Source organism: Rhodnius prolixus, unplaced genomic scaffold (assembly GCF_049639745.1).
Source record: "Rhodnius prolixus isolate KJV_2025 unplaced genomic scaffold, Rpr scaffold_1, whole genome shotgun sequence".
In the NCBI taxonomy this organism is placed as follows: domain Eukaryota; kingdom Metazoa; phylum Arthropoda; class Insecta; order Hemiptera; family Reduviidae; genus Rhodnius; species Rhodnius prolixus.
In genome coordinates this window covers 10,090,398-10,116,717 of record NW_027411581.1, presented here as the reverse complement: position 1 = coordinate 10,116,717, position 26,320 = coordinate 10,090,398, and the positions used below count along the sequence as shown (strand labels likewise).

The window sequence follows — 26,320 nt, the reverse complement described above, 5'->3', positions numbered from 1 at the left end:
GTTATCCTAGTTTTAATAAATTCTGGTTGTAATATTTGTAATTCTTTCTGTTAATCATTGAAATTAAAATTACAGGCAATGGAAAGTGATGTGAGCGAGCCACTGAGAGTTGCCGGAGGTGGAACCAGCATTCCTAAAGTTACCAACACATCATCAACAATCACTCCTACCAGCCAAGGAGTTGGGGGTGGTGGAATTCCCAAACCAACGGCCGTCGTCAAAGGATATCCAAAACCCACTCATACAGTAGCACCAATGCCGCCTGTACAGCACAACAACCTACGCAATGAACCAATATACGCGTCGTTAGAAAAACAGAAGGTATGCTATAATACCTTGGACAAAAGCCTCGACAAGCAGTATCCCAATAAGTTGGAAAAGGTAATTTATGTTTTGGGGAATTGACACGGAGGCGGAAAGTTTACACTTGTCTGGTGGTTGGTAGATATTGCTTTCTTACTTTAGCTGTTACTGAATTTAGTGGTTTTTATTTTGGTGATTAGAACAATTATTGTAGGCTGTAATCAGATGTAGACCGTGTTTTGCTGTATTGTTCTTGATCTAGAAACTAAACATACCTCTGCCGACCGTTAAAATAACAATCATTCAATATAATCTGCAATGGTATTTATATATTATTCCATTTTCTTGAAGGTTCGAGGTCATTGGCTGCAAAGACAGCCTGCTTCAGTTGGTTGTGAAACTTTATTTGTAGTAAATGTACCTTTAGAACGGAAAATTGTGTACAAACCATTTACTAAACAACTAAAGAAACTAGCTGTTTTGAAAAGCACTTGCAAATCTAGCAGTATTCTAAGGTATAATCTCATTGTTAATTTGGATCAATGATACTGAAAACAAATCTTGCTATCATTATCATTTTGAAATCAAAGGGAAAAAATTAAATCAGTGATTTGTACACTGGATCCTCACACTGTGATCCGAGTTCAGCTGCCTGTTCTTAAATTTCCTTTCAGTCCCTTTCAGCTCACTGTCTGGCAATGGGTACTGTGGTCTGTAACTCTCTCACCGAGGCTAGCACTGCACTAATACACCGGGTGCCATTCACCTCAATTAAAGTGCCTTAAATTAAAATAAAAATAAAATTTGTGATTAAACCTTTCGACTAGCGGTGCAAGATTGCATTGAGGATTAGGCTTCAGTATGTTCAAATAAGTCATTCTGGACTAAAAATAAAAGTCCTTCTAGACTATTATTGAATGTAAGTGTTACAGATTTTTTGCATATTGTAAAAGTCAAATATGCAAGCTATATTTATAATAAACAATTCTTACAAGTCATTTCACCAACTGGGAGGAGATTCTTTTTCTTAGAAAAATCCATATTTCCACCAATAAACTTTTCCATATGATTCTCACTGCGTAAATGTTATAACTTCCTAAGCTGATAAGGCACTGCCTCTGAATTTAGTTACTTCAATTCTGCTGCTAAGAATAAAGTTACAGAATAATCTATATTTTGTAAAAAAATATCTAAATATTAAGAATTTTTGCTTGTCAAGATAATTTGTTTTCCCTAATTTGCATTCATTATACCTTCAAAAGTAGCAGAAAGTAAAATATCTTGATTAATAGACTTACACCATTACTCAACATCGCAAAATTCTTTAAAAAACGTATCAGAATTTTATTGTACATCGCATGCTTTTAAAATCATAAACCTTTTTAACTGAAGTTTACCAAATTTATTTTAAACACATAATGACGATGTGTAAGAGTTAAATTAAAGTATGACACCTACAGGATGTTACACTGAAATTAGGCAAAATAAATTATCTGAATTGTATTCCGTGATGAATTACAAAATTTGATGACTTCCATGTGTGAGATTTGATAACAGCCAGAATGCAGACAATATTTGCATGTTATATTCCTTTTGGCATGCAACTCAGTTGTATTTGAAATAACTAAGTAGTTATTTGCAGGAGAACTTTCACATAATCAAGACAAAGAAAATACATATTTGTTCTTGCCTTTTCATAGGGGAGATAGGTGATCTAAGTTTGCTGATTTGGTCTACGGAAATGAGAGTGTAACTGCAAGTTTACTGTAGTTGATTTTTTTAATTTTTTTTTATTTAAGAGTCATTAAACATATTTAGGCTGTTTGAAGATTTTCAAAGTAGGAGTGCTGCAGCAAACTCTAATGATCTTTTAACTTGAGGAACTAAAAGTAAGATGAGATATTAGGTGTTATCAATCTAAATCTTCTTCGGAAAATGTACTGTTATAATTTTTTTGTTTCTTTAAAAGCAGAAGAAGTTAAAGTTTCTTTTACAACTCCCTCTCTCTTCTCGGAATTCATATATTATATTGGAGATAGGCAGGATTTATTTGAAGTACACATTATTTTAAAGGATGAATATTTTAAAGAAAATTTAATTATATAGTTATACATCTCAAATTAGGATGGCATCAAAGATCCAAATGATCCTGTCATGTGTCAATATGCGATATAACATACTTTTTCTTATCAGACTGTTGTTCCATCTATGATTCTCTCATTTCTTTTTTAAACCCAATCAGAAGAAAGAATCAGAAGCAAATATTTTGACTAATATTTAGCTTTGGACGTCTAATTTAAACCGGTCAAAAGTTAATAATTATTTATTGAAAAAGAATTTTAAAAATGGAAGTTTCGCGGTACATGTATACCCACCAACATTTCTTTTTAATAAATATTCACTTAATTTTAATTTTTGGTTCCTCTCTTTACAATCTCTTTAACTACAATAGAATAATAATTACTTACGGTAATGTTCATTTAATTTTTCTTCTTGATGTTCTTGTTTATTACGTCTCTTATCTTTTACATCTTATTTTTAGTAATCTATGTTTAAGCAGTTTTGTTTTTTGTAAAAAAAAAAGTCTCCACTTTATAAAATTGAAATTAATAATATTAAATTGCAGTTACAATCAGTTTTGGAAACCAGTCATGAACGACAGAATTCAATAGAGGAAGTTGAAGAAGCAATGTCGAATCTAAAACCGATGCAGCCCTTACTGCCTGGCTACAATAAACGAACGATCGCCATCTCACCCAGAACTGTTCCTCTTAATAGAAATCGAGGTAATCGCTTCTTTTAATGATATTTTATACATTACTGATCTAACAAAAGTTTGTGCGTTTTACCCTTCTCAACAATCGGTATATTATTAATACATAACATTTATACTATTAATATAATAGACGGTTTAACAACTGCTTTTAACAGAAATTTTTAATTTGAAACAGTTAACATATATCTACAATTTGCGCTAGTTTAACTTCTAAAAAATATTTGCTATTTTAAGTTGACAAAGTTGGACTCAGAAAATCGACGAATTTTGTGACACTATTTTCCTAAAACAGGTTGTAATACGGGCAGCTTATTAACTTAGGTTTACTCAACTAGATGCTCACTCTGTATTTGCTGAAAAATATGTTTCTTTGACAAACTGGAAGTTCATCTTCTACGTTAAGAGAGTGCACTACTCTCTTGTGATGTCAAACTCTTCAGTAATAACTCTTTCAAGGTGCAAATGACCTGCAGTCGATGTGCTCAAAGAAACAAAGCCTACAACCTCAACTGGCATTCCCGGATTACCAGCGAATCCGCAACTAGGCCCGCTTTTTACACGATAAAAAAATTAGAAATATGGCGGCGGTGAAAACGGGATGTTTAAAGTTGTATCTCCAAAGATTACTCTTTGGAGAAGACATTGGATTGTTGACTCACTGATAGATTCAAATTATAGAAAATGATAGTCCAACTTCGAGAAGTAAGCTTAGTAAGTCAGTGACAAACAGTTGTTAAATTGTGAGTCGAAAAGCACACAGATTTTTGTTGCTTTTATTAATCGTGAGGATTAAATTGAGCTGTAATTATCATTATTCATTCTTAATTTTTAGGATATCGTCCTCTTGATACATATCCTAGAAGTAATACTGAAAGAAATTTCTTGGAAACTGAGTATTCCAGTGCATCATCAGCTTCAGGTACTTAATCTTCTAATATTTTATGTGAATTTTTCTTGATAAGAATCTGTATATTAAAGTCGGATAAAATTGTAGGCTATCTGTCCGATGGTGAGGTACTACAATCTAAATGCAATGACATACCTGATGGATATATGTCTGAAGGAGGAGCGTCTTTATACCAAAGGATCCAGGACAAGAGGTGAGTCACTTTTGGTTTACATATTTTACTCAAGCGTTGTGAAATAAATTAATAATAATTCAACAACAATATTTATTAAAAAGAACTAACTCATAACAATTATACGTACATAAAACTAATCAACAATGAAGAGAAACATATTGGCTTGTATGCTTTCTCTGGATATTTTTTGATGACAAAAATGCTTACGAATATATGGTTTATTATTCTGCATTTTTATATTTTAATATTATTTTCTTCTAAGTAAGCTTTGCCTAAAAGGCGATTTAGATAACTTTCCTCATAATATTATAATAATTTTTTATATGTAGTATATTTCTTTAATTCTGTTTACTCATCATGAGAGAATATGCGATTTGTGGGCGTTTATTTGGTTATTCTCATGGTAATTACTTCAATCATATTATGTGATGTCTTTTAAACGTTTTTACTTTGCCATAGCTAAATTATTGACATAAATGTTCAATCACGGAACCCTTGGTACATGGATGAACGCCGGGCATCATACTTACATAAAATTTATCTGCTCTAGCATATTTTTTTCTGACTGCTTCTAATTTATTTGTAGAACAAAGTTGAACAGCTGTCGCTATTCGAGGCAGTAAATGAAGGAAATCTAATAATTTGTAGGTAGTGTGTTTTATCAGATTATCATTCCACATTTTAAAATCAATAACATCTTTTGAAACACATAATGCTAAGAACAAAGCGGCAGAGGCTAACCGTGAAGGCTGTACGCTGCACAATGAGTATTCAAGTAAAGCTGCATCGCAAAAGTAAGTAGCGTAAGCATGTTCCATCGGCGTGACGCCAGCAATTTTAGAGTACCTGTTATCAGAAATAAATATTAATGATTAATATATTATATTAAATAGTTTTAATTTTATCATCTTATCTGTTTTAAAAATAATCTTCTTCACCTTCTCAAAAACTGTACTGTGAGCGGTCTAGACAGATTGTAACCAAGGGTCTTAAATATAATTCTTTCAGCGCGAATTATTTCTTTTTGGCTTACTGCAGAATCTGTGACAAATACTACGTCATCAATTTCAAGTGGTTCAGTCTCTTCATATTTAGCGGCCAGGAAGATACTGGTTAATCCAATTAATTGAGCATTACGTTTATTAATATTTCGCCTCAGATCACAGAACCTATTAAAACGTAAACATGTTTTTATTAATATGGTTTGTAACTTATCTGATATGGTTATAAAGGTTTGTTATAAAAATTAACTGAATAAAAAATCACACCAAAGTTTTTAAAATTATACTTTACGTTGCTTAATTAGAGAATGTTATAAATTTCGTGCTATTTTTACAAAATATACTAAAACATTGAAAAATTATAGAAACTAAACTTTGTGTTCCCTCAGGGAATCTGTAGTAGATCAGAATTGAAGGTGTTAGTAGAAAATCAACAATCAGATGGCCACTCATTTTAAATCTTGAAGCGTTGGGAAACGAATACTAGTTTTAAAGAATTATTAGTGAAATTGATGAATTCATGAGTTTGTGATGAAAGGTTTTCCTTTGGACTGCCATCTTACTAAATGCCAAAATTGTAATAAAAGTGTAAACAGAAAAGTTATCATAGAAAAAAGTAATATAATGTGCTTTTATTTTATTATAGAATGGTTTGAATTGTAATCACAGCTTGACCGACGCTCCTAAATATATGAACGATACTATTAACAAATAAATTCTGCTCATTAGCTAACTGTTTCTGAAACAAAGAGACTAAAAAAGATGAAAGGAAGAATCTCTATCTATTGCACTAAACCATTCTGTTTAAATTCAAAACCTGTCTTTTGAAAAAGAAGAAGTCTACAGGATAAAGCTCCCTAATTCATAATTCTTGCTAATTTTGAGAACATACTTGTCTAATATATAGATTCCAAGTTCCAAAGTTTCTTGACAAAGTTGAAAATGTAAGTGCACCTCAATCATCCAATCGACCAAGATCGTTCTCATTTTCTCGCTCATTTCCGATCCGTTCAAGTGTCTCATTTCAATAACATTATTTCTCTCTAGTTTTCTTAGATAGTCATAAATGTCATCAACGTATTCGGTGACACCGTATAATTTTTCTGTTAGGTCAGCCTCGTTTTCTCTTTTCCCTAAATCAAGTACCTTTTGCAAGGCCCAATAAGGCTCTGTTAAAAGGCTACTACAATCTGAAGGATCATGGAGAGAATATTCATCTTCCAAATCTGTAACAGCTGTTTGTATTGTTGGTTCTTCTATCTTCTGTCGTTTTTTTTCAGACACTCGATCATTTCGTTCTTTATTAGCTTGAAGAACGTTACAGATATCTCCTAACGGTCGTCGATGGGATTTTACTTGGGCTACATCAATTGTTTTTTTATTCTCTGGCAGCTTGTGATTTTCATCATCAAAAACCAGTATGCTCTGAACTTCCTGCATTATTTTAATTCACACCTTGTTTTTTTGATATTTGGGTATTTTTGTTATAATCAAAGAAATATTTTCTCGTTTTTTGATCGAAATATATTCAGTTTTTGACTTTTGATTCATCTGATAAGAACTGCTTTCACATGTTAAGCAATAGAAATATTCCAGCAAACATTACCTAGGTAATCGAATACGGTTATTTATTTTTATATTTTATCAATTTTTGTTTTTGGAAAAGTCTAAAATTGTTATTTTCAACCTTGAAAAAACCAACCGTTACTACTTCAAAAATTACTTCCTTCATCAAAAATATAATACATACCAGATAGAAACATATTTTTTAGTAACAGTTAATAGTTGCTATGCTTTTAGATGGAAAATGTAAAAATGCATTTTTGTATTCATTAATTATTATTAATTTTTTTTTCTAAATTTGGAAATTTTCATCACATTTATAGGTGCTTAAAGTTTGATCTATTTTATTTTCGTAATTGTGTATTTAACAGCAGACTATGGCTTTCAAATATCAATATGTCATACGAATCGAAATGTATTTAGACTGAACTTATTTACATAGTTGTGTGGGAGCCGATTTTGATTCTGCTACTTCAGCCCCACAGCCAAATTTCCTTTGTCTTATTTTCAGGTTTTTGTTCTTTTTTTCATTGATTCTATGTAAACTTGAGTGCGCAAGTGATTAAAACATATAGAATGGATAAACTGTAAATTTGATTTCATTTAATGGTACAACAAGAAATGAATTAGGCTTAGGAATGACTATAGCTCGCACTCGAATTAATTAAGGAAACTTTGTTGTTACTATGTTAAAAGTATTATTGTGATTGGCCATAACTGTAAATTTGGGTCCAAGCTAATTTTAGCGGGCTCTTTATTCTGAAAATGAGGGTTTGGTACCCTGACATTTATGGTTTATCTATTTAGCTGTTACGGTGAAAAGATTTTACGTCACATCCCTACTACGTCATGAAGGACCCCGTTATAGTGAGATAGCTCTTAATTCATTAACATAAGCTACAGAAAAAAAAAAAAAAATCCTTACAACAATGTCAATTTATCCGGTAAAACAAATGACTACTAAATGACTTTTCCATCTAAATGTCCACTTCCGTTTCATTTCAATTCCTTACCATTCCCTCAATTTATTGATTGTTTCGAATCTAGTAATATACTGCACATATTGTTGAGAGCTCGGGCTTTCAAGACGAACTATTTTTCTAGTTCATCTCACAAAAGTTCTATTGGGTTTTAATTCGAAAGTTTTTGCGTATTTTTCATCCTTATCTTCTCTGAGAAGTTGGTCAATTTTGAACTTTATTTTTAGTTATTGCCAAAAAAACTTCAAACATGGATTCTCCTACAATTTTTCATTCTTAAGTATTTGTTTTCCAAAGCCCACTCTATACGCTTCTTCTTGTTTGCATTGATTGATAATGGTTTCAACGTTGCAACTTTTTTTTTATTAAGTTACCTTGACGAAGTCATTTCCGATCAGTTGACATAAATTTGTCTTGAATCGTTTTAATAACTTCCGGAGCCGTGTCGTCAGGTCCATTTACTACATAAAATATTGCTCATCTAAATTGCAGTTATTTTTATGGTATTAACAAATAATTATAAGAAATGGAAAGAAAGATATTGTCTTTGTGAATTACTAACAAATTCAAGTGGTTATTTGTCAAGAGGCAAAGTTCGTTTTTGTTAATAATGCGTTTAAAAAAAGAAGGAAGATTCGTTACTTCCAAAGAACGTGACAGCTGCATGACAGGTAATAACTGAGCATTTGTTCTCATTTCCTTCTTGGCTGGCTTGCTACCCGTGAAGAACCAAATATGTGACAGTAAATACCTTCCATTGAAGTTCTGTGGCTGCCATTTCATTGGCATCAGCCCCACCTGATTTATATTTACCATGATCGCAGCTGGCACGCTTTCGACTGAGTCAAAACTTAGAAGCCAAAATGCACAAATCAGCACCAGTCCTGTTCATCGATCTGTGAATGCAGAGATGGCGTTTAAGGGGTAACATGTCAACTGCTTTCTCAGCTTCCATCCTAGCCGGATGGAATCCGAATCCCGTAATTTCTTCGTAAGTCCAGGTCTGAATGGAGAATAACCTCCAGCATTGAGAGAAACCTGATTAAACTGGACCCAAATGTTTTCCCGGTTAACATATACATGTAAATATCATTAGCTCCATTTTCTTGTTTCGAAGTCTACGACAAGCTTAGAGTGGGAAGTCATATCGCTTGTTAATGGGCTTCTGGTGTTGTTGCCGTAGATATGAGCTAATGTTGCACTACCATTCTATGCAGTACACACACAGAGTTGGGCAGCTGTTGATGATAAAGTCTGAGTGACGTCATCGTAGTATTGATTTCCACCCCAGTCACTGCCCTTTTGCATTATAGCTTGTTGGTGTGCTCTGTTGAGGCGCTTTCTTCTTCGCATAGTTACCATATTTTGTCAAGCGCACCTACCGTATTCTCGAACTCCTTGTTACATATTAACTCTCGGATAAGCAATTTTTTCCTTTTTTCAGTGTGCGTTCTATGCCTGCTTTTCTCTGCCACCCTTTCATACTTTAATCATTCCTTTCTGTTTTATAATAACTTCAGTTAGCCTGAGATTATTCTGTGTTTTTGTTTGTTTAAAGAGTTCATTTATGCCAGGTCTGGCCTAACATAATGATTTTACTGGGAAGCCGAATGCATTGTCTCATGTTTTGAATGAAAATAATTAAATTTTACGAAGCGGCCAAATTATATTAAAGTCATTTCTTCTAGCGACAGGTTCTTTGCCTCTACTAAAAAGTGGATCCTAACATATTTTTCAATTCCTGTTTCTTTCCCTCTCGTTTAGAGGAAAAACATTATTATTTCTAAATTCTCTTGCTTTTATATTGTGGAATAATAGTTAAAATAATAATAATTTATAATGAACAAAGCAATCAAAAATATTTAAACTAAATTATAGTAATTATAAGAAATAATATCCTGATTATAAGTACAATCCCACTTAATAGTAAAATAATGTAATATTATCTTTAAAAACTTTCGTTTTTGTTGAAAAGAATTAATGTTTACAGCCATTATATTGAAAACCATTCAAATATTGAAAAGTACCTAATTTAAGCGCAGACTAAATTCTCAAGTATTTACCCTTCAGGTTGACCGCATTTTAATAATAGGCTGATCATTGTTCATTCAACAAAGAAAGATAATGATAATATGAATTTCCAGTTGAATCAAACTTATTTAATGCTGACCATGCAGCTGACTAGCTAACAGATTCCCTCCATCATGCTTCTAAGCGTGCAATTCTCTATACTTAAGTACCCTATACTCTTAAATTAGATTTACTGCTTAGCTCAGCTGCTTTTTTACATTTTCTGTATTAAATTCTTAATAATGTTTACACAACGCTCTTATTCCAACGTCAATATTGTTAATGTTGACGTCATTAAGATTTTAGTGGTAATCATTATTTACTCCTTGTGGTAATGCAAACTTACTGCACTTTCTCCTTGCAGTAAGTGTAATTAATGCAGTATTTGTAAGAATTATAATTTAAAAATATTTTTTTTTATGCGTGCTAGGTATTTCAAACTCTTACGATTTTATATATTTTTCTGATGACAACCAGTTTACTACCCACCTTCTTGTGGAGGGTTCCATTCAACCCCGTCTCTTGGGAGATTCCTAACACCACTACTATTCCCTTGAGAAATGTTGCAGAGTTAATTCCCTTGGTAGAACTGCCCTTGGTTTTTTTTCCCTCCAGCTTTAACATTGTATTGTTTTTGTGCGTGATCTTTTGAATGAATTATCTGTAGTCTGAAAGTTATTTTAATTTTTAATTGATCGTTCAAAAATTAGTTTATTTTTGGAAGTTCAAAAGTTTATTATTTAAATTCCAAGCTTAAATCGTTAACTATTTTATTGTTTGTTCCAGTTCTCTATAGAATTTTATTACATTTTATTATTTTCTTTTTGCCACCGTTTGAGAGAGTTATTAATTTATTTTCTTTTACAACCTAGAAAAAGATGTGGTTCCGATCTCGTTAAATTTTATGAAATTGAGTATGTAGTTGTAAGCAACGTAACATTGTGAGCGAGTTTGTAAAGAAAATTCTTACATTGTGAGAATCTCTAGTTTCCCAACTTGCAGCATTATCAGGAAATCCTCCAAGATAGTTGAAACGCCGATGGCCCAAATGGTGGTTTTAATGAAGCATAGTAGGGAAATGCTCTTCTTTGGGAGCTTCACTATTAGATGATTTTTTCTCCTCATGCTACTCATGTATTTATACATATGATTCATGCTGTATCAGATTCACTTGATGCAGAAATGTACTGCAGTTGTGAAAATAAATAAAGTTACAAAAAAAAAATGTTCTTTAAAGCAATAATTCTTTAGATTGCTCAAAATATAAAATCCAAACTATCGCCAGTACCTTCTAAACTAGTCAGAAAAGGTAAAAATAAATATTTAATCAGCAAACCTCTATTGATGTAATCGATTTCGTCCGTAATATTCAGTGCAGTATGGCTTGGGAATGCAGGAGGTGGAGTGCTATTTGATAAGGCCGGATAGCATTATGACTCAGGGTACTTGTACAAAGACCTTCCTGTAGAAATCACCTGCTTTCTCTTTTTCCTTATCAATTCCCTGTATGAATGCAGTATGCCACTGTTGTTAAACAACATTATCAACAACCGCAAAATGACTGCAGCTACTGTCAATGATTTCTAATACTTAAAATAACGAATCGTTTTAAACACCAAAAATTTATAATCATAACGTTATTGTGGCAGTAACCAGTTGAGCGGTTCTTGTTTCTCATGGACACTTGATACTAGCCGGATCAATGACTACCCCAACTTGATGAAATTTAATATCTGAAGGGAGGCATCATTAGTCTGACCTCGCTGTCTGGAGTCAGTCAACGGAGACCTTTCTGTTTTATAATAACTTCAGTTAGCCTGAGATTATTCTGTGTTTTTGTTTGTTTAAAGAGTTCATTTATGTATAGGCCAAATATAAATGCTTTAGTCGAGATTCAGATGAAAGTGAACAAGAAAAAAAAAATATTAACATAACTTTTGTAGGAGAAGGTTTGAAGGGATTGACCTCTTAAAGGCCAGATTTACAATATGAATGGTATAATAATTTATTGTCATTTAAAGTACTTGCAAAGACCTAACCTCATCTACCCTTTATGTAGAGGTTTTACAAAATAAAACCCTCATCTGTCTGAACTTAGAATCAACGCTACGTCACGATGAGTGGTCCTTAGACAGAAAATATATGCTTAGGAAACATTTGGTACTCCTCTACTTGCATCTCAATAACAAGACCAAATTGGCGAGTAGCCCTCTACCATTGGCCGCACAAGACAGTGCTCTTAAACGAATCTCTTTTTGGAACTTATTCCCAGTTCTGGAGATAAAGCCCCAGAGACATGTTCATCTTTCTGATGATGCTGCCAACATCTGTAGCAATCTGTAGATCCTGCTTCACATGAGCACTTCTACATCATCCGTGGAATGTTCATAAACAACTTTATTTCTTGAATGGCCATTCATTTACTAAAATTCTGAGTTAAATTTTTATTATCGCTTAAGGGAAAGATACAGCTGGGTTAGAAACAGATTGTCAGTCACGCCACTATAGTGTTTGGATTCTGATACTTATGTTTCCTCTCATGGGTTGCATCTCCGTTTTCCCGTTTATAATTCTATTTTACGTCCGAAAGGAAGTCTTAAGTTTAGACAAAGTAATCTCAAAATGCAGATTTAATTTAGATCGCCATTAGACCTTCATTTTAAGATAAAGAGGGGGAAATATGGCGATGTGGTCAGAAGAAGCAGGTTTTAATTAATGTGAATGTACGCGCTTTAAAAGCACTCTCCCATGATAAAATGAATAAAGCCGGCTTTGTGAAGATTGCGGCGTAGACAGTATTAGCTGACTATAGTTAAATTTCAGTTTTGGTTCTCTCTTAGTGCGCATATCTTACTGCATTATAGCATAGCCATCACTAACTATAAAAGATAAAATGTAATATAATCACAACAGATATTTTATGATTTTGTTTGCCTTGTAGTTTGTTAGGGCCATGTTTTCTTTAAAATAAAGAGCATATCCTTGTTTATAAGCGTAATTTTTTGCACCAACGCAATTCAAATAGATTTCGAGAAAGAAAAAAACGACGCCAAAAGTGGGCAAAAACAGCAATTTTCAGAAATTGTTTTCCTTGCTTTTGTTTCCTTTATTGTAAACAGCGTAGTGCCTAAACGCATGAAGCGATTTTCATGAATGAGGTGTTAATCAATGTAAAAAATACATGTAGATGTGCCTTTTGAGAATCTTGACGTTGTAATTTAGGAGAGGAGTTTGCCCAAATAATATTAGACTTTCTCTAAAACTGTTATTAACAAAAACTCTGTAAATCTTATCCTAATTTTGATAAAAATTTGCAGGATGAAGTACTCTATCTTCTTGTGGTTTTCGAAGCTATGTAATGATAAACTTTATTAGCAGTCAAAGTTTAAAGAAAATGAATCCATTTTTGAGAGAAATTGCGACCAAAAATAAAATGTTAAATAAAGTTTCATTTCTTGTTGATGAAAAGCTACTTGAGGAATGTAATTGATCCTAAGTGGGGCTACATTAGTATTAGCAATTTGGAGATTTTGTTGATGAATGTGATTTGTTTTCAGAGGCCTCGTATTATCCTCGTGTTAATACCACTGAAAACTTCTTTTGAGGAGGCAAAGCTGACAAGGTGGTATTAGATTTTCCTCCTCACAGTTAGAGAAAGAGAAAATAAATAATTGAAAAATTCAAATTCCCAATCTTGAGTTTGTAAGATAAAAATAAAGTTGCTAAAAATAATTATGAATAACAAAACGCTTTCCTGTTTTATAAAGTCACAAATATATGGAGTTGCGCTAACATGACATTAAATAATTAAGTCAGTAACTGTAGCAATTAATTACAATTCATATATTCAGTAAAACATGTCTTATAAAATTAAGACCAGCTGACTAGATGTGCTGAAAAACATTATTCTTCGTCTAAAAAAAAAAATAATACTACATTTTGTGCTGAGGCTAAAGACTTTATAAGATATTTTAGGTGAATTAATAACCTAAAGAAAACATGCACAAAGGCTATTATCTAAGTAAGGCTTTATTTCCTTTTTTTAGGAAACCTAGACTGGTTACGCCTATAAATTTAATAAACCACTTCAAACTAGATGTTTCACGCAAGGAGTAAAAAGTAACCATCCAACTTGTAACCTACGTTGCGTGATAAATCTCTGAACTTAATAAATATCTTAAATTTAAACTAAATTGTAACAGTTAATTTTTACAAGAAACATCTTAATTTCAATATGTCAGACATATTGTGATGCAGCATACATTGATATTCTATTTGTTTTTGTTTTTTTCTAATTTAAATATTCTTAAGTATTCCACTTTTTTGGAAAAGAAAAATCCAATTTTATAAAAATACAACAAAACAAAACAAAATGACGCATTATGTTAAGTAGCTGGTAGATATTCATGGAAACATGGTTGTGCATGACTCAGCTGGCCATAAATCTAGACCCTACCTACAAGGGTCACAAGCTAGGTAAAGTTCCCTTGGGAGGAGATACTTGCAGCGGGGCATAAGGCGATTTATTTTGCGGTAGGATACTAATGCGTTGAAGGACTATGGAGATAATATACTCATTTTTAACCCAAAATGAATTCAATAATGCAAAAAGTACATAAATATGTATATTCTTTACATGAATGAAACCATGAAGTATGATATAAATATTTCAAGTAATATCGCTAGCTAGGTTTCAAGGGATTTTGAATCACTTAAAAAATGAATTATCTATTTTATGTTTCAAGTTTAACTTTGGACGAAAAATCAATGGTTTAGGGTAAATTGTTTTCGCACGTGAAAAATGGAATTCATGAAGGCTCTAGCTTTTGTAGAGAAATTAGCAAATAACTTCCAAATACTTTTACACACTTGCAGGACAATGATGACTACCCTTTAGAGTCAGTGTTTGTGTATATGTGTTGAACTAGAGTTTTCCTGTGGGTCTAATGAGTTACACTCATCAACAAACTACTTCAGGACAAGTGTGGGTGGTGCCCCAGTATTGAGTTTTGTTTGTGTTAATAGCCGCAGAGACGTTGGTTGCCTTAACTCTAGTCATTCTTTTGGTTAGGAAACCAAATATTTTGATTCATTAGTTCTTACATCAAAATAAGTTCCTAATTGTGGGAAATTGGGCCACTATGCTACCTCTCTATTTACTAAAGTTTTTGTAAATTTAATTTTATATTTCCCTAGAATTCTCAATTCAGTTTCTCAGAAAAAAATATTTCAAATCTCGATTAAGCTATATTCTTCAAACTCAGAACTCTAAGAAACCAATTAATGGATCTTAATATTACCTATAAAGAGAAGCTCGTTTGAAATATTGGAGCGTTAATAACATGCTACAGGGAACTAACTTCGATCGAGAAAATGGAACAATTTTGTAATATTTTATATCTACTTAGAATTATTGCGTATAATAAATTTCTAATTTAATTTAACCACATTACTTTCATCTTAGCAGTAAATAACATTTTCTAATTGAGATTAAACAGTTTCAAGCCGCCAACTCAAGCGCGCCCACTGAGCTGTGGTTAATCGCCGCACTAATGGCATTATGTAAAGCACTTTCCTTCTTTTTAACTCTTAACACTTATCTACAACTACTTTAAGGCAACACGCAATAAATACTTTTTACGTAACTGGCGGTCTTTCTCACTTTATTCATTAGACTGTGTACCAAAGTATGAATATCAAATGATTTTGGGGTTGCATTAGAAGATTTTTTTTAAATTGCTAATCTATTTTTTAAAAAAATCTGTATTTTTATTCATCGTTTCAGACACATTGTTCTGTTTTTACAACTCAAAGAAGATTAAAGAAGCTTTCATAAGTAGCAGTCCAATTAAATATACCTATTTTAACTTAGTCTACGGTCACTTAATCTCTACCACCATCACTTGGATCAGATCTCTGCGCAAGAAAAGCCTCTTCAGCCTTTAGGGGAAGGGAAGCCAGAATCTGGCAGGGTCAGAGTTGGTCTATAAGAGGAATTTAGTTGGCAAACCCGGATCTAATCCTTTTAAGAAGGAAATTTTTTCATTGACGTGAATTACTTCATTTTTAACTTACAAAAAAGAAACACAATTTGGGTGGTGGGGGGGATTCCAGTCCATCCTAAGTCCATTCTGGTTTCAGCATTGCGTTATTTACAGCAGTCTTTTCAAGTGTGACAGGTTTGAACAGATGTCTAAAACTGTGAAAAGAGTTCTGTACCATTCCATCAGTTCCTGACGTTTGTATCGAATGTGATGGTTCCAGACCTTTTGCCAAGGTACATAAGTAAAGTAAAGTAATCGCCTATTTTTTCAGGCGTGGCTTAACGTCCAATTACCATTTACTAGAGGTACATAAAGAAAGATAACTCTCCTGTCAATCATAGAATTTAATTTGTATCGATATTTGCAGTATATAACTTTTATTCTGTCTGGCACCGTTTCTCTCTAGGAGTCTAGGAGGATAAGATTTCCTAGATCTTAATTCGTAAAGCTGAATCGATTTAGGCTACTAATTGAATAAAAAAGGAAAATATGGGTTTTTGTTTATGTACGAGAAAATGATAGGATATGTGTACTACTAATCAAGTACGATATCTCGGACTACATCTTGATAAACGACTAACATGGAACCCCCACACGAGACTCAAACGAATTGACCTCAATCTGAGGCATAAAATGTTGAAAAGACTACTCGACAAACGTTCAAAACTGACCCTGAGGAACAAAAGAAAACTATACACCGCCCTACTTGCCCCAATACAACTCTACGGAAGCGCCAAAAAATCGAACATCAACCGACTTCAAACCTTACAGTCTAAAATCCTGAGAACAATAGTTAACGCTCCCTTCTACGTCTCCAATCACACAATAAACTCTGATCTAAATATTCCTCTCTACCGTCCCTGAAATAGCCTAATCTCGATACAAAAAACTCCACTTAAATCTATACAGTCATTTCAAGCCTCTGATCCACAACATGTCTACTACAAGCACTTCCTTCAAATCCACAGCGCAGACTAAAGCGGCGGTGGCCACGCGATCATCTCAACATTTAACGCCGACCTCCTAGGATGGTTGCTGTGTAAGCTAGCCAATCTGGCAAACTAACGGCTTCCATCACTGGATGGTCGTCGTTCATTCCACTCACGCCTCTTGGCTTTATCCTTATCACTCATCACTTTTGCTTATTGTACTAGATACAGTTGCTAAAGAAATAAACAAATTGTCATTAAAATCAGATAATTATATATAACTATGGCTATATAAATTTGTATTAATAAATTGTGATTTAGTATTTAAAGGTCATTTACTTTCGCAAAAATTTGCTTTATACTATAATTTTTTTGTGGGATATCTTGTAATTATTTACAAACATAAAATCAGTAACCTTATTTTGCAGTTGGCCACACTGTAAAAAATCCCACACTCTCAGCAAAAAATAAAAGTTATATAAAATTTATTTATCTACCCACATATTGTGAAATTTAAAACATTTAACTAATGGATGAGTGGGCTCAATGCTCATTTATTCACCTGATGACGTATTTTAGTGTAGGTGAAGCTCTAGCTTAAATGAATAACTTTAAAAGACTATTTCTATTTTCTGTTATTCTTCTACTGATAAATTTGGAAGTTTTTCGAGAATTTAGAGAATCGTTCTTTTTTACAATATTTATTTAAGAAACATTTGTTAGTTAACTTCTGTGTATGAGAAAAAAAAGTTATTATTGATAAATCTATTTTTTTTTAATAGATACTGCTATCCAAGACTCATGATTGCTGTAGATTTATCGTTGTCAGTGGTCGTGCGCGGTATAGTTGGAACTAGTTGACTGAGTTAAGAGGTCACGTGGCCTGATGAGTCATCAACTTGAGTTTGTAAACATCGATGTTTTTGATTCAAACACCTTCTGTTTTTAATTTAAAAAAAAAGAAAAAATATCCACAATTAAATGACCCTTCAGTTTTAATTAGCAAGTGAACCTTGGTGAATATTAAAAAAATAAAATCTGCAATTTATTAATTGTTATGTTTGCAATTTAAATGGACTGTTGTTTCTTTTAAAACAAAATTCAATGTGATTATTTTTGTGAGCACTTCGTTTTATTTTCATTCTATATTTTTGAGTGCTCACCCTCTCTGTCAGGCAGGATATCTTCAAGGAACAACACGGAAATATGACGAGTCATTACTCCAGTAACTACTCATCACGAATCACGTATGTATTTCATTTGAGTGGACGGTGCCAGTTGCTCGGTATGGAACCACGTTACTTCTAAGTCTGCCTGTTATCCTCCTAACATTTAACTTCCTCATTTCTCATATCCATCTCACTCGCTCTCACTCGATGACCTATTGTCCTTCTTCACGGAGGTTCTTTTTCGCACTTCTTGTTAACATCATGCCTTTTGTAGCCATCTGTATTCTTTTGTGACTCCCTTAAAATAATTAAAACTTTGGTGATTATTGTTTGCCAGTGGGGGAGTTCTGTGCCTGTCTAAATTCAACTCTTGGCCAGTTAGCAAACCATAAAGCAAAAAAACAATAGTAATGGACCAAGTCCGAAATGGGAGTTTTAACGATTATTGTACAATATCTTGTCAAAGTTCTTGCTCATAAAGCTGTCTATGAACTATGCTGTAAGTGCCTAAAGAGGAACAAAAGTGTGTGATGTTTCGGTGTACTTTTACTTTAAATGAAAGCGTTATTTACTTACTAAGCACAATAAATTTAGTAAAGTACTAAGAATAAGCACTTTTGATGGAATATTTTGATATCGGTTGTCGTCATTAATACAGCTTCTAGTATCTATCTATTCAGTAAGTTAAAGGTAATATTTTCAAATATTTATATATCTGTCTTTTCACCGCTTCATTATGTTCGTAAGTTGTTCTCAAGCATTCGCAAGAGATACCGTGTGCTTGAGCTCAACGGAACGCCCAAGAATAAACTACTTGTCAGATGGTGGCATCCGTCTCCCTTGTGCTATACACACAATCCATTAACTACTTTAACTCCATTGATCTGATTACGCTTAAATTTCCAAAAAAATGTTTTAACATTAAGCGCTTAAATTATCTGCTTTTGAAAACTCGAAAGTTTGAATCCAAGAAATGGCGTTGGCAAAAATGATGATCTGTTTGGGAAAAGATCATCAGTCGAAAAAAAGTTGTTAGTCGACACTCTGAACTGATAATAAAGTACTTTTTCTTCTATTAATCTTCTTGGCTGACTTTTTCTGCAAAATCTGTCATGACATCTTTTGAAATAGCTTGGGGAATTATTAAAATTTTAAAAAATACAGTAAAAATTGACTCAGTTTATTGTTTCTCGGTTATTTACATCTTAATTATGAATTCAATGAGTTAAATAATCCCTAATATCTTATCAGTAATTAATTACAACCATTTCGATTTTGGTGTAAAAGTTTGATTTGAGTTTTAACAAGATTTAAGTTTGGGTTTTGATTTTGTAAATTGTTGGAAAAGGTTAGGACTTCGAAAGGTCCCAAATTCTTTAAAAACACAGAGGGAATTCACCTATCTTTAAACAACCTTTAGTTTGTTTTTCAAGAATTTAGAACCTGATATAATTAATTAAAAACGAAATAATTCTTTACGTAATCTTTACTTTAAAAAAGAAATAATTGAATTAAAATTGATTACTGGTATGAACCTTACGTACTAAATTGAAATTAAGATAAACAATCATTAGGTTATGGCAAATGTGGACAAACTGGTTGATTGAGCGTTGGAAAAAAATTGAGTGTGCTGCTGTACATACTACTCGATAAGATTAACTTGTTTAACTTGTTGACGCTCTCTTGACGACTGATTCTGATCTCGGCCGAGCCCCAATTCTAAGAAAGTTGTTACCTCCCTTTTTGGGCTTAGACAGAGTTGTTTATTTTCTTGCACCCCATTCGGGCGCTTTGAACTAGGAGCGGACAGACTGATGAGGGTTGGTTACGTAGAACAAAAACATATGCATGTTTGGTTAGATGTAGCTTGGATAAGTTAGGATTCTGACATGGGGTACGACCCTGTTCTCCCTAGGGCAGCCAAAGAGGTTACTGTGCCAATTCCTTTGTGAACTCTTTTCCTTTCGAAGGGGCCAACTTTGCTCCTGCCAGCGCTTTTTGCGCTGCCATCTCTTTTATTCTAAAATTGCCGAAAATCTCATGATGCTGGTAACAGGAGGATACATGATAGCATTCTTTCCCCTCTTTTAATCACAATCTACATCGACGATTTAAATAAATTAGTCCAATGTGTGGAGATAGTTTCTGAGCGCATTGTGTCTGATAAACAAACAAAAGGCCAGCTTATGTCTACACTTACACTCAGCATGTCAAGACCTTATTAAAACTCATCTGCCTCATATCGGCAAGACTGCATGGTGATGAACTGTTTGCAAAGACCAGCAGAGGCTAGTCGAATGATTGCGCTACTGACATGAATAAGTAAGAAGTAAAGCGAAAAGAGGACTAGCTTGGATGAGTGGCAAATGATTTTTTCTAAAGGAATAATTAGAACTTCTTCAAGTATGATCCTTGGTAATTGCATTAAAAATTCAATATTCTTAACAGACTTTAATATTCATTTGATGAAGATGGCTGAATACAGTTTTAATAACAATGGTGCTTAACAGTGAAGCTATTTAGTAGATTGAAAATTGAGATATAGCTGTTATAAATTCAAGTGCCAGTGGAGACCGTGGTCTATTTGAAGATAAACGTGCAGTATAATGGTTAGTGTCTTGGCAAAGTAGAGATAATGATCATTCCCAATATCTGTCTCTAGTCCAGTCTAAAACAGATCTCTGAAATATATTATGTCTTTCACATCTGTAACTTTCAGCCCAGAAGTAATTTATACAGCAGTATGTTCAAACTGTAGCGGAGCTGTTTTGTTCCAGCATTGTACTTAGTTAATATACCAACAGCGCTTAATTTTAACTTCACCCTCGCAGTTGAAATGGTTATTGTGATATTCCCAGTTCTTAAACCAGTAGAGAGGTAATATTTTTTAAAAAAAATTAAGTTATTGTACACTTTTTATTTTTGTAATATAGTGCATTGCAGTTATCCCACTAAATTTACTTTTATCCTACTCTCAAGATTTGTTCTTTAAACAGACGCTTACTTAAATTTAAGATTTTTTGAAAGATTGGCGTATCATGTCTAATATCAAGTCTTACTTGAATTCAAATTGTATTCTGAAACATTTTCTTTTACCCATTTCACTTCATACCTTTCAAAGTATGAAAACATTTTAGAAGCCTACATCTATCGTAAAAGCATATACCTTGAACTAATTGCCTTGTTCGTTAGAAAATATTATGGTTTAGCAAAGATTTTCTCTTCCAGAAACCAGTTTAGTATACTCTAATTCCAGTTCAGTATAATTTACTCTTGCTTGTAATCTTTGGTAAATAACAATCGATAATCGATAGGCCGAGTTTAGCAGCGTAATACTCTCATTAATGTCACCTCTTTTGTGCATTGAGCAACGTGTATCACTCAGGTTATTAAAGTTACATGGGGCGCAGGGGCAGGTATTGGTCTAGTGGTCAAGAACGTGGCTTTGTAAGTGGCAGATCAGCAGTTCGAAACCCGCTTATGACTACTCTTTTTATTGGTCAGAAAAAAATTGTTAATAGTAGAGTATGAGCTTCCGCCCCGTCCCGTAGTCCAATAGGTAGTTGGACGTTAAGCCACGGCTGAAAAAATAGGCGATTACTTTACTTGCTTGCCACGAAAAAATTCAAGAAAATGTTCTCAATATTTTTTCCAATAAATACATGTAGAGTATTTGTAGTGTAGTTGGAGTCTGTGGAGTCTATGATTAAGGATGTATAATTTAGAAATCAGTACTGAAATTGATCCTTGAATGAAGTAAAATTACCACTACTTTCTTCACTAGTGCCTAATTTAGTATCCATATTGGCATTCTAAAACTCCGACTTAAAACAAATTATTTTCTCTAATAAAATATGTTTATGAAACTCGGGGTTTGAAAAAATCTGAAATTTAGAAGGAAGTTAAAGAAGGTGTTGAGTGTTCAAATCCACTTTATATTCAAATTAATACTATCTAATAGTTTAGAAGCCGAGCACTGTTTTGTATTATTTTTATTATTTACATTGGCTTAAATTTGGTGCGAATAGTTGGGTAAGGACTTATGGAGAAGCCGATGTGGCCCAGCACACTAGTGATAGTGAAGTGCTGGTGGCGCTGTGGTGTTGCGATATCGAGTTGCGAGAGGAGGTATCGAGCCCCTTCTCGCCACAGCAGCCGCATCGATCCAACGCCACTCCTATACATAGCAGACACCGGAGTAGCGCCCAGTACTAGCACTGCCGCAGTTTGTTTTGATACATGAAGGTGTGAGCACACCAGTGTTACGGATTTCAGTGAGAGAGTACTTGAAATATGGCTGTTTAAAATAATAATAATAATAATAAAATAGAATTACACGATGTGGGTGTACGATAAACTATTTTTTATATGAATTCTTTGGGCGTTACAAATTGGTTATTATTTGACAAGGACAGTATTCTTCTATCTAGTGACTGTTGCTATAATCGTTTCGGCTTACAGGTAACGCCTCCTTCAACTTGGGCGCACAGAAACAGCGAACCCCGTTGGACGCTACCACTCTGCTCGGTAACATGTCTTCCAAACCTGTGAATCACTCCTTTTACTCCCTCGATATGCTCCCCACCATAGAGTATACAAGATTTGCATAGTCCTAGTTGTAAATAAAAAACACATTAAAAAAAAACAAATAACAGCTGATGTCTGGGTCACGTTGTAATCTACCGTTTAATTAAACAATAGTAACTCCCTATCTTATCAATTCACAGTAGTGCTTCTGTTTCTGTTTACCAAGTATATCGCAAAATCTTTGATAGAGGGAGTGGCTGTTAGAAGTGAATGCACTGCAACTTAAAAGATCTAATGTTTTCTTAAACCTTACAATTCATTTCATTTCCTTCAAAAGTAAATCATCATGAAAAATTAAAATTTAAAATAGTACATAGTGTCAAAATTTGGCATAAACCTTAATGAAATCAAGTCTTTGTCTCACAAAGCCCTTTCCAAATAAAAACCAATAAATATGTATTGTTTTCTCAATTAACTTTGTTATCAGAAGTACGGATTTTCTTAGGTAGTATAGTAATTTTTTTTTTTCATTCTAAATTATCAAATTTTAGAAAATTATTAAAATATAGCACCTCTCACCTTACCTCCTCACTAAATAATTATTAGTACCTCTTGTTACTCCTAAGTACAAACATATACTGCACCTGGTACTCACAATGTTGCAATCACTAACTGTCATTATCCACTTTTATTGTTTTATGAATTAGTACTCCCTTGTCTCCCAAATAATAAATTCATTTCTTTATGCTTTCTTTTCTTTATTGTTTGTTTTTGTTTTGTCGTCAAAACTCTTAATGAAGGTTTTAATTTTAAGAGAATCTTGAAAGAATTCATTCTTTTAAAAAAATAGCAGTATTCAGTTGTTGCTTGTGAAGATATTACCATGAGAGACAGAATAAAACAAAATTAACTAGGCAAAAACCTTTAGGTTGAAAGAATGTTTAACTTACATTAAAGTAAATAAAATCATAAAAAGTATTATTGATACAAAATATTAAATTTTATTATTATTCCTGATTATTAATACTGAGTTAGTCCATATTTTATAAATGACTGCAGACACAATAGAGATTTACAATTTATTATGTAACAAGTTAAAAACGGATCAAGTTTTATTAACTGATTGATACAGCTCCTATTAACTGTTAAATTGAATTTTGTTTTTCTCTATTGCAGGTCAATACTGTGCATAAAGATGAATAAGAATTTTCACATAATAAATTTAAATTCTTTGTTTGGAGCATGATTTTCCTAAACTTTTTTTTTTAAAGTTGGAAAACTGTTATTCCATTATTTTTTTATTTGACAATTCAAAATTAGATTCATATTAATTAATTGTTCTTTTAAATTCATGAAAATTAATCCTGTTGGTTTTTACTTGTTCTCTTCGCTGATTGAGAAACTTGACATAATTTTTTTTTTTTTTTTTTTGCTGACCACTGTAAATTCCTTTTTCATCGCCATATTTATACATTATTCTTTTCTTATAGGGGCATTAAATCTGGACTAAGCGACTTCACCAAAAGCCATCAAGATTCGTCGAGAAGTAAACACGACCTCAGGTAATAATTCTATTATGAAATTAAAATGTATTGCCAGGCTGTAGAATCGTCTGGTCTATTTAACCAATTAAGAGAACATGAGGATTTTTTAGTGACGTGGTATTAATAAAACTAATGCTTACTGTTATTTTAAACAAATTTTTAGTAATTTCGAACTTGATATTTTATCGGAGAAAGAATTAGCCTAATGGATAACGCATTGAGTGAGTTCCTACACTCAGATCTTAGGTACCTGCTCTTAAGTTTTCTTTTCCTAGGAGTTTTTTTAGAGCCTACAGACCTGTGTGGCAAGGGTGTTGTAAAGAGAGAACAGCTGTGCAGGAAATGTGAACGTTAACTGTGCTTCTTTCCAAGATCTGCTTGTATTTTTGTAACTGTAATCAGCAAACCCTTATTTGCCATCTATCTTTTCCACTTCTCGGTTTGTTTATTCTATCTTCATTCGCCAATCTACCTCGCTGTCTGTAACTTATTAATCACCTACGATATAAGCATTTCAATTTCCATCATAAAAACTTAATTTACTTTAAAATCTAAGTTTACAAGAAAAGATTAGCTGACCACCGTAGAATGAATGCAGATAATCGCGAACTAATTTTCCAAAAGAAGAATCTCCATTAATTTTTAAGATTCCCAGCTCTTCTTTACTGAAAATAACAAAGATATAAGACTTCACCCGTAATGGCGAACTGTTAGATGTCTCCCTATTCTTCAACGCTTGGTAGCCACACTAGTTCTACCTTTAGACTAGTCTGCGAGTATCACTGTCAGATACTATCCAGAGCTCCTCTTCATGCCAATCAGTCAACTGTGATTCGGCGATTCAATCCACAAAGTATCTCGTACATCTCATCCAATATCCCTAATCCCACATTTTGTCCGTTAATGTTCTGATGGATACGTCCAGCAAACCTTAAACTGTAGTTTTTTGACCATCAAAATGTCCTCTTTGTTAATAAGGCTTCTTTATTCAGCGTACTTTCGGCACCACCATCACCACCATTTTACAAAAAGCGACTGAAATCTTCCTTTCAAATTTGAGGGGAACGATTATTTTGGATTTCGTAAATTGAATAATATCTGCAAGCGGATTTGTAAGTAGTTACTCTATCTAAAATAACATTTGCTAGCACAATATTGATCTCTGTTCTTCTTTCCGGATTATATTACTGTATTTAAAGTCCTTCGTTGATAAACTCGACAACATGTTCAAAATCGTGAGTGCTTTTGGTGGACTTTGGAAAACAAAATGAAATTTATTAGTCCTAAGTGATGCGTATTATCCAAGTAATCGTTTTCATTTTCAGAGTAAATTCAAAAGACTGTGAAGGAGCAGCAGATGAGGCGGGCCTAGTGGACCTGTCCGGGACGGACGCTACACACCATAAAGTAAGTTTAAGCCATCAACTTCTTCCTAGTTTGACTTTATTCATACTGATCAAGTTGTAACATTATGTTATATTGATTGGACCATTACAGAGACGAGTGCTGAACGGTAGCGGAGGAAGCAGTGGCTGCGTCGGGCCGGTTGGCCGGTCGGGAGAAGGGTTGTTGCCCCTCTCGACGGCTGCCGGCCACCAGCCTCATCCAGTGGTGTACAGGGTCGTGGGGTCGCGTCATGTCAAGAAGGCGGACAGCGGCCAACAGACTGACAATAGTGCCTTCAGGTTTCAAGTCTAGTCATTTTTGTTGGAGAATTAAGCGTTATGAATTGTTTTAATACTTGAAATATAGTCTGAAACAGACTTTATCAGTGAATTTTCAAATAGCAATGCACATATTTACTGAAATCATATTATTCTCACCAATTATTTTGTTAGTATTTAGTGCAAAATATAAAAAAGTAACTGCACAAATTTAGAATTCATTTCTGCACGATTCATATCTGCTAAATCGGAGTAACAGCACATGTAGTAAAATTAGCGCGTGACAAACGCTTTGTAAGAAGAGGCCAAATTCTTTACACCAAACTGATGAACAAGTCTCCAATGGTACTGAAAGGCTAAAACTATTCAGGGTTGAAGAAAATATATATGTTAAAATCAACGAACCAACCATATATGTATTTATCAAATTTAATCTGAGAGTTTAATCTTTGATTATAAACTCAAAAATAATAGTACCAATAAAAACTCAAGTTTCGAGATCGATAGAATTATGCTATACTTTCTGTAAGATCAAATATAATTGCAGTCCCATCTAAATAGCCAACAAGTTCGCGCAGTTGGTGAAGTTGTAATCTGTAAATTTGGCAGAAATTTAACCTATTCCTTTTCTTTGTGTACCATTTTTATAAATTATTGCGTTAACAAAC

At 33.3% G+C, this 26,320-nt stretch overlaps 2 protein-coding genes across 7 annotated transcripts in view; one reads left to right on the top strand and one right to left on the bottom strand.

The window, feature by feature from the left end:
* sick (sickie) overlaps window positions 1-26,320 on the top strand; it is a 353,303-nt gene that overhangs the window by 263,530 nt on the left and 63,453 nt on the right. For 3 of the 6 annotated variants that reach the window (XM_074127748.1, XM_074127757.1, XM_074127784.1), the window contains 7 exons: window positions 76-381; window positions 2,930-3,089; window positions 3,912-3,998; window positions 4,074-4,179; window positions 23,935-24,006; window positions 25,314-25,395; window positions 25,486-25,673. In XM_074127748.1, coding sequence (XP_073983849.1) covers window positions 76-381; window positions 2,930-3,089; window positions 3,912-3,998; window positions 4,074-4,179; window positions 23,935-24,006; window positions 25,314-25,395; window positions 25,486-25,673 — 1,001 coding nt within the window. The remainder of the gene's footprint in view (window positions 1-75; window positions 382-2,929; window positions 3,090-3,911; window positions 3,999-4,073; window positions 4,180-23,934; window positions 24,007-25,313; window positions 25,396-25,485; window positions 25,674-26,320) is intronic. The other 3 variants (XM_074127763.1, XM_074127772.1, XM_074127793.1) reach the window with 1 other exon arrangement.
* On the bottom strand, window positions 4,223-6,858 carry LOC141454057 (G2/mitotic-specific cyclin-B-like). Its single transcript, XM_074127853.1, has 3 exons — window positions 6,055-6,858; window positions 5,100-5,330; window positions 4,223-5,007 (listed from the first exon to the last, which is right to left on the bottom strand). Exons 1-3 carry the CDS (start codon window positions 6,600-6,602, stop codon window positions 4,626-4,628), a joined length of 1,161 nt encoding a protein of 386 aa, XP_073983954.1. The 5' UTR covers window positions 6,603-6,858; the 3' UTR covers window positions 4,223-4,625.

Coding starts and splice junctions, on each gene's coding strand:
- LOC141454057 (XM_074127853.1), bottom strand. CDS start 6,602: ATGCAGGAAGTTCAGAGCATACTGGTTTTTGATGATGAAAATCACAAG. Junction 5,331..6,054: donor GGAATCTATATATTAGACAA/GTATGTTCTCAA, acceptor ACGTTTTAATAG/GTTCTGTGATCTGAGGCGAA. Junction 5,008..5,099: donor ACAGTACAGTTTTTGAGAAG/GTGAAGAAGATT, acceptor TTCTGATAACAG/GTACTCTAAAATTGCTGGCG.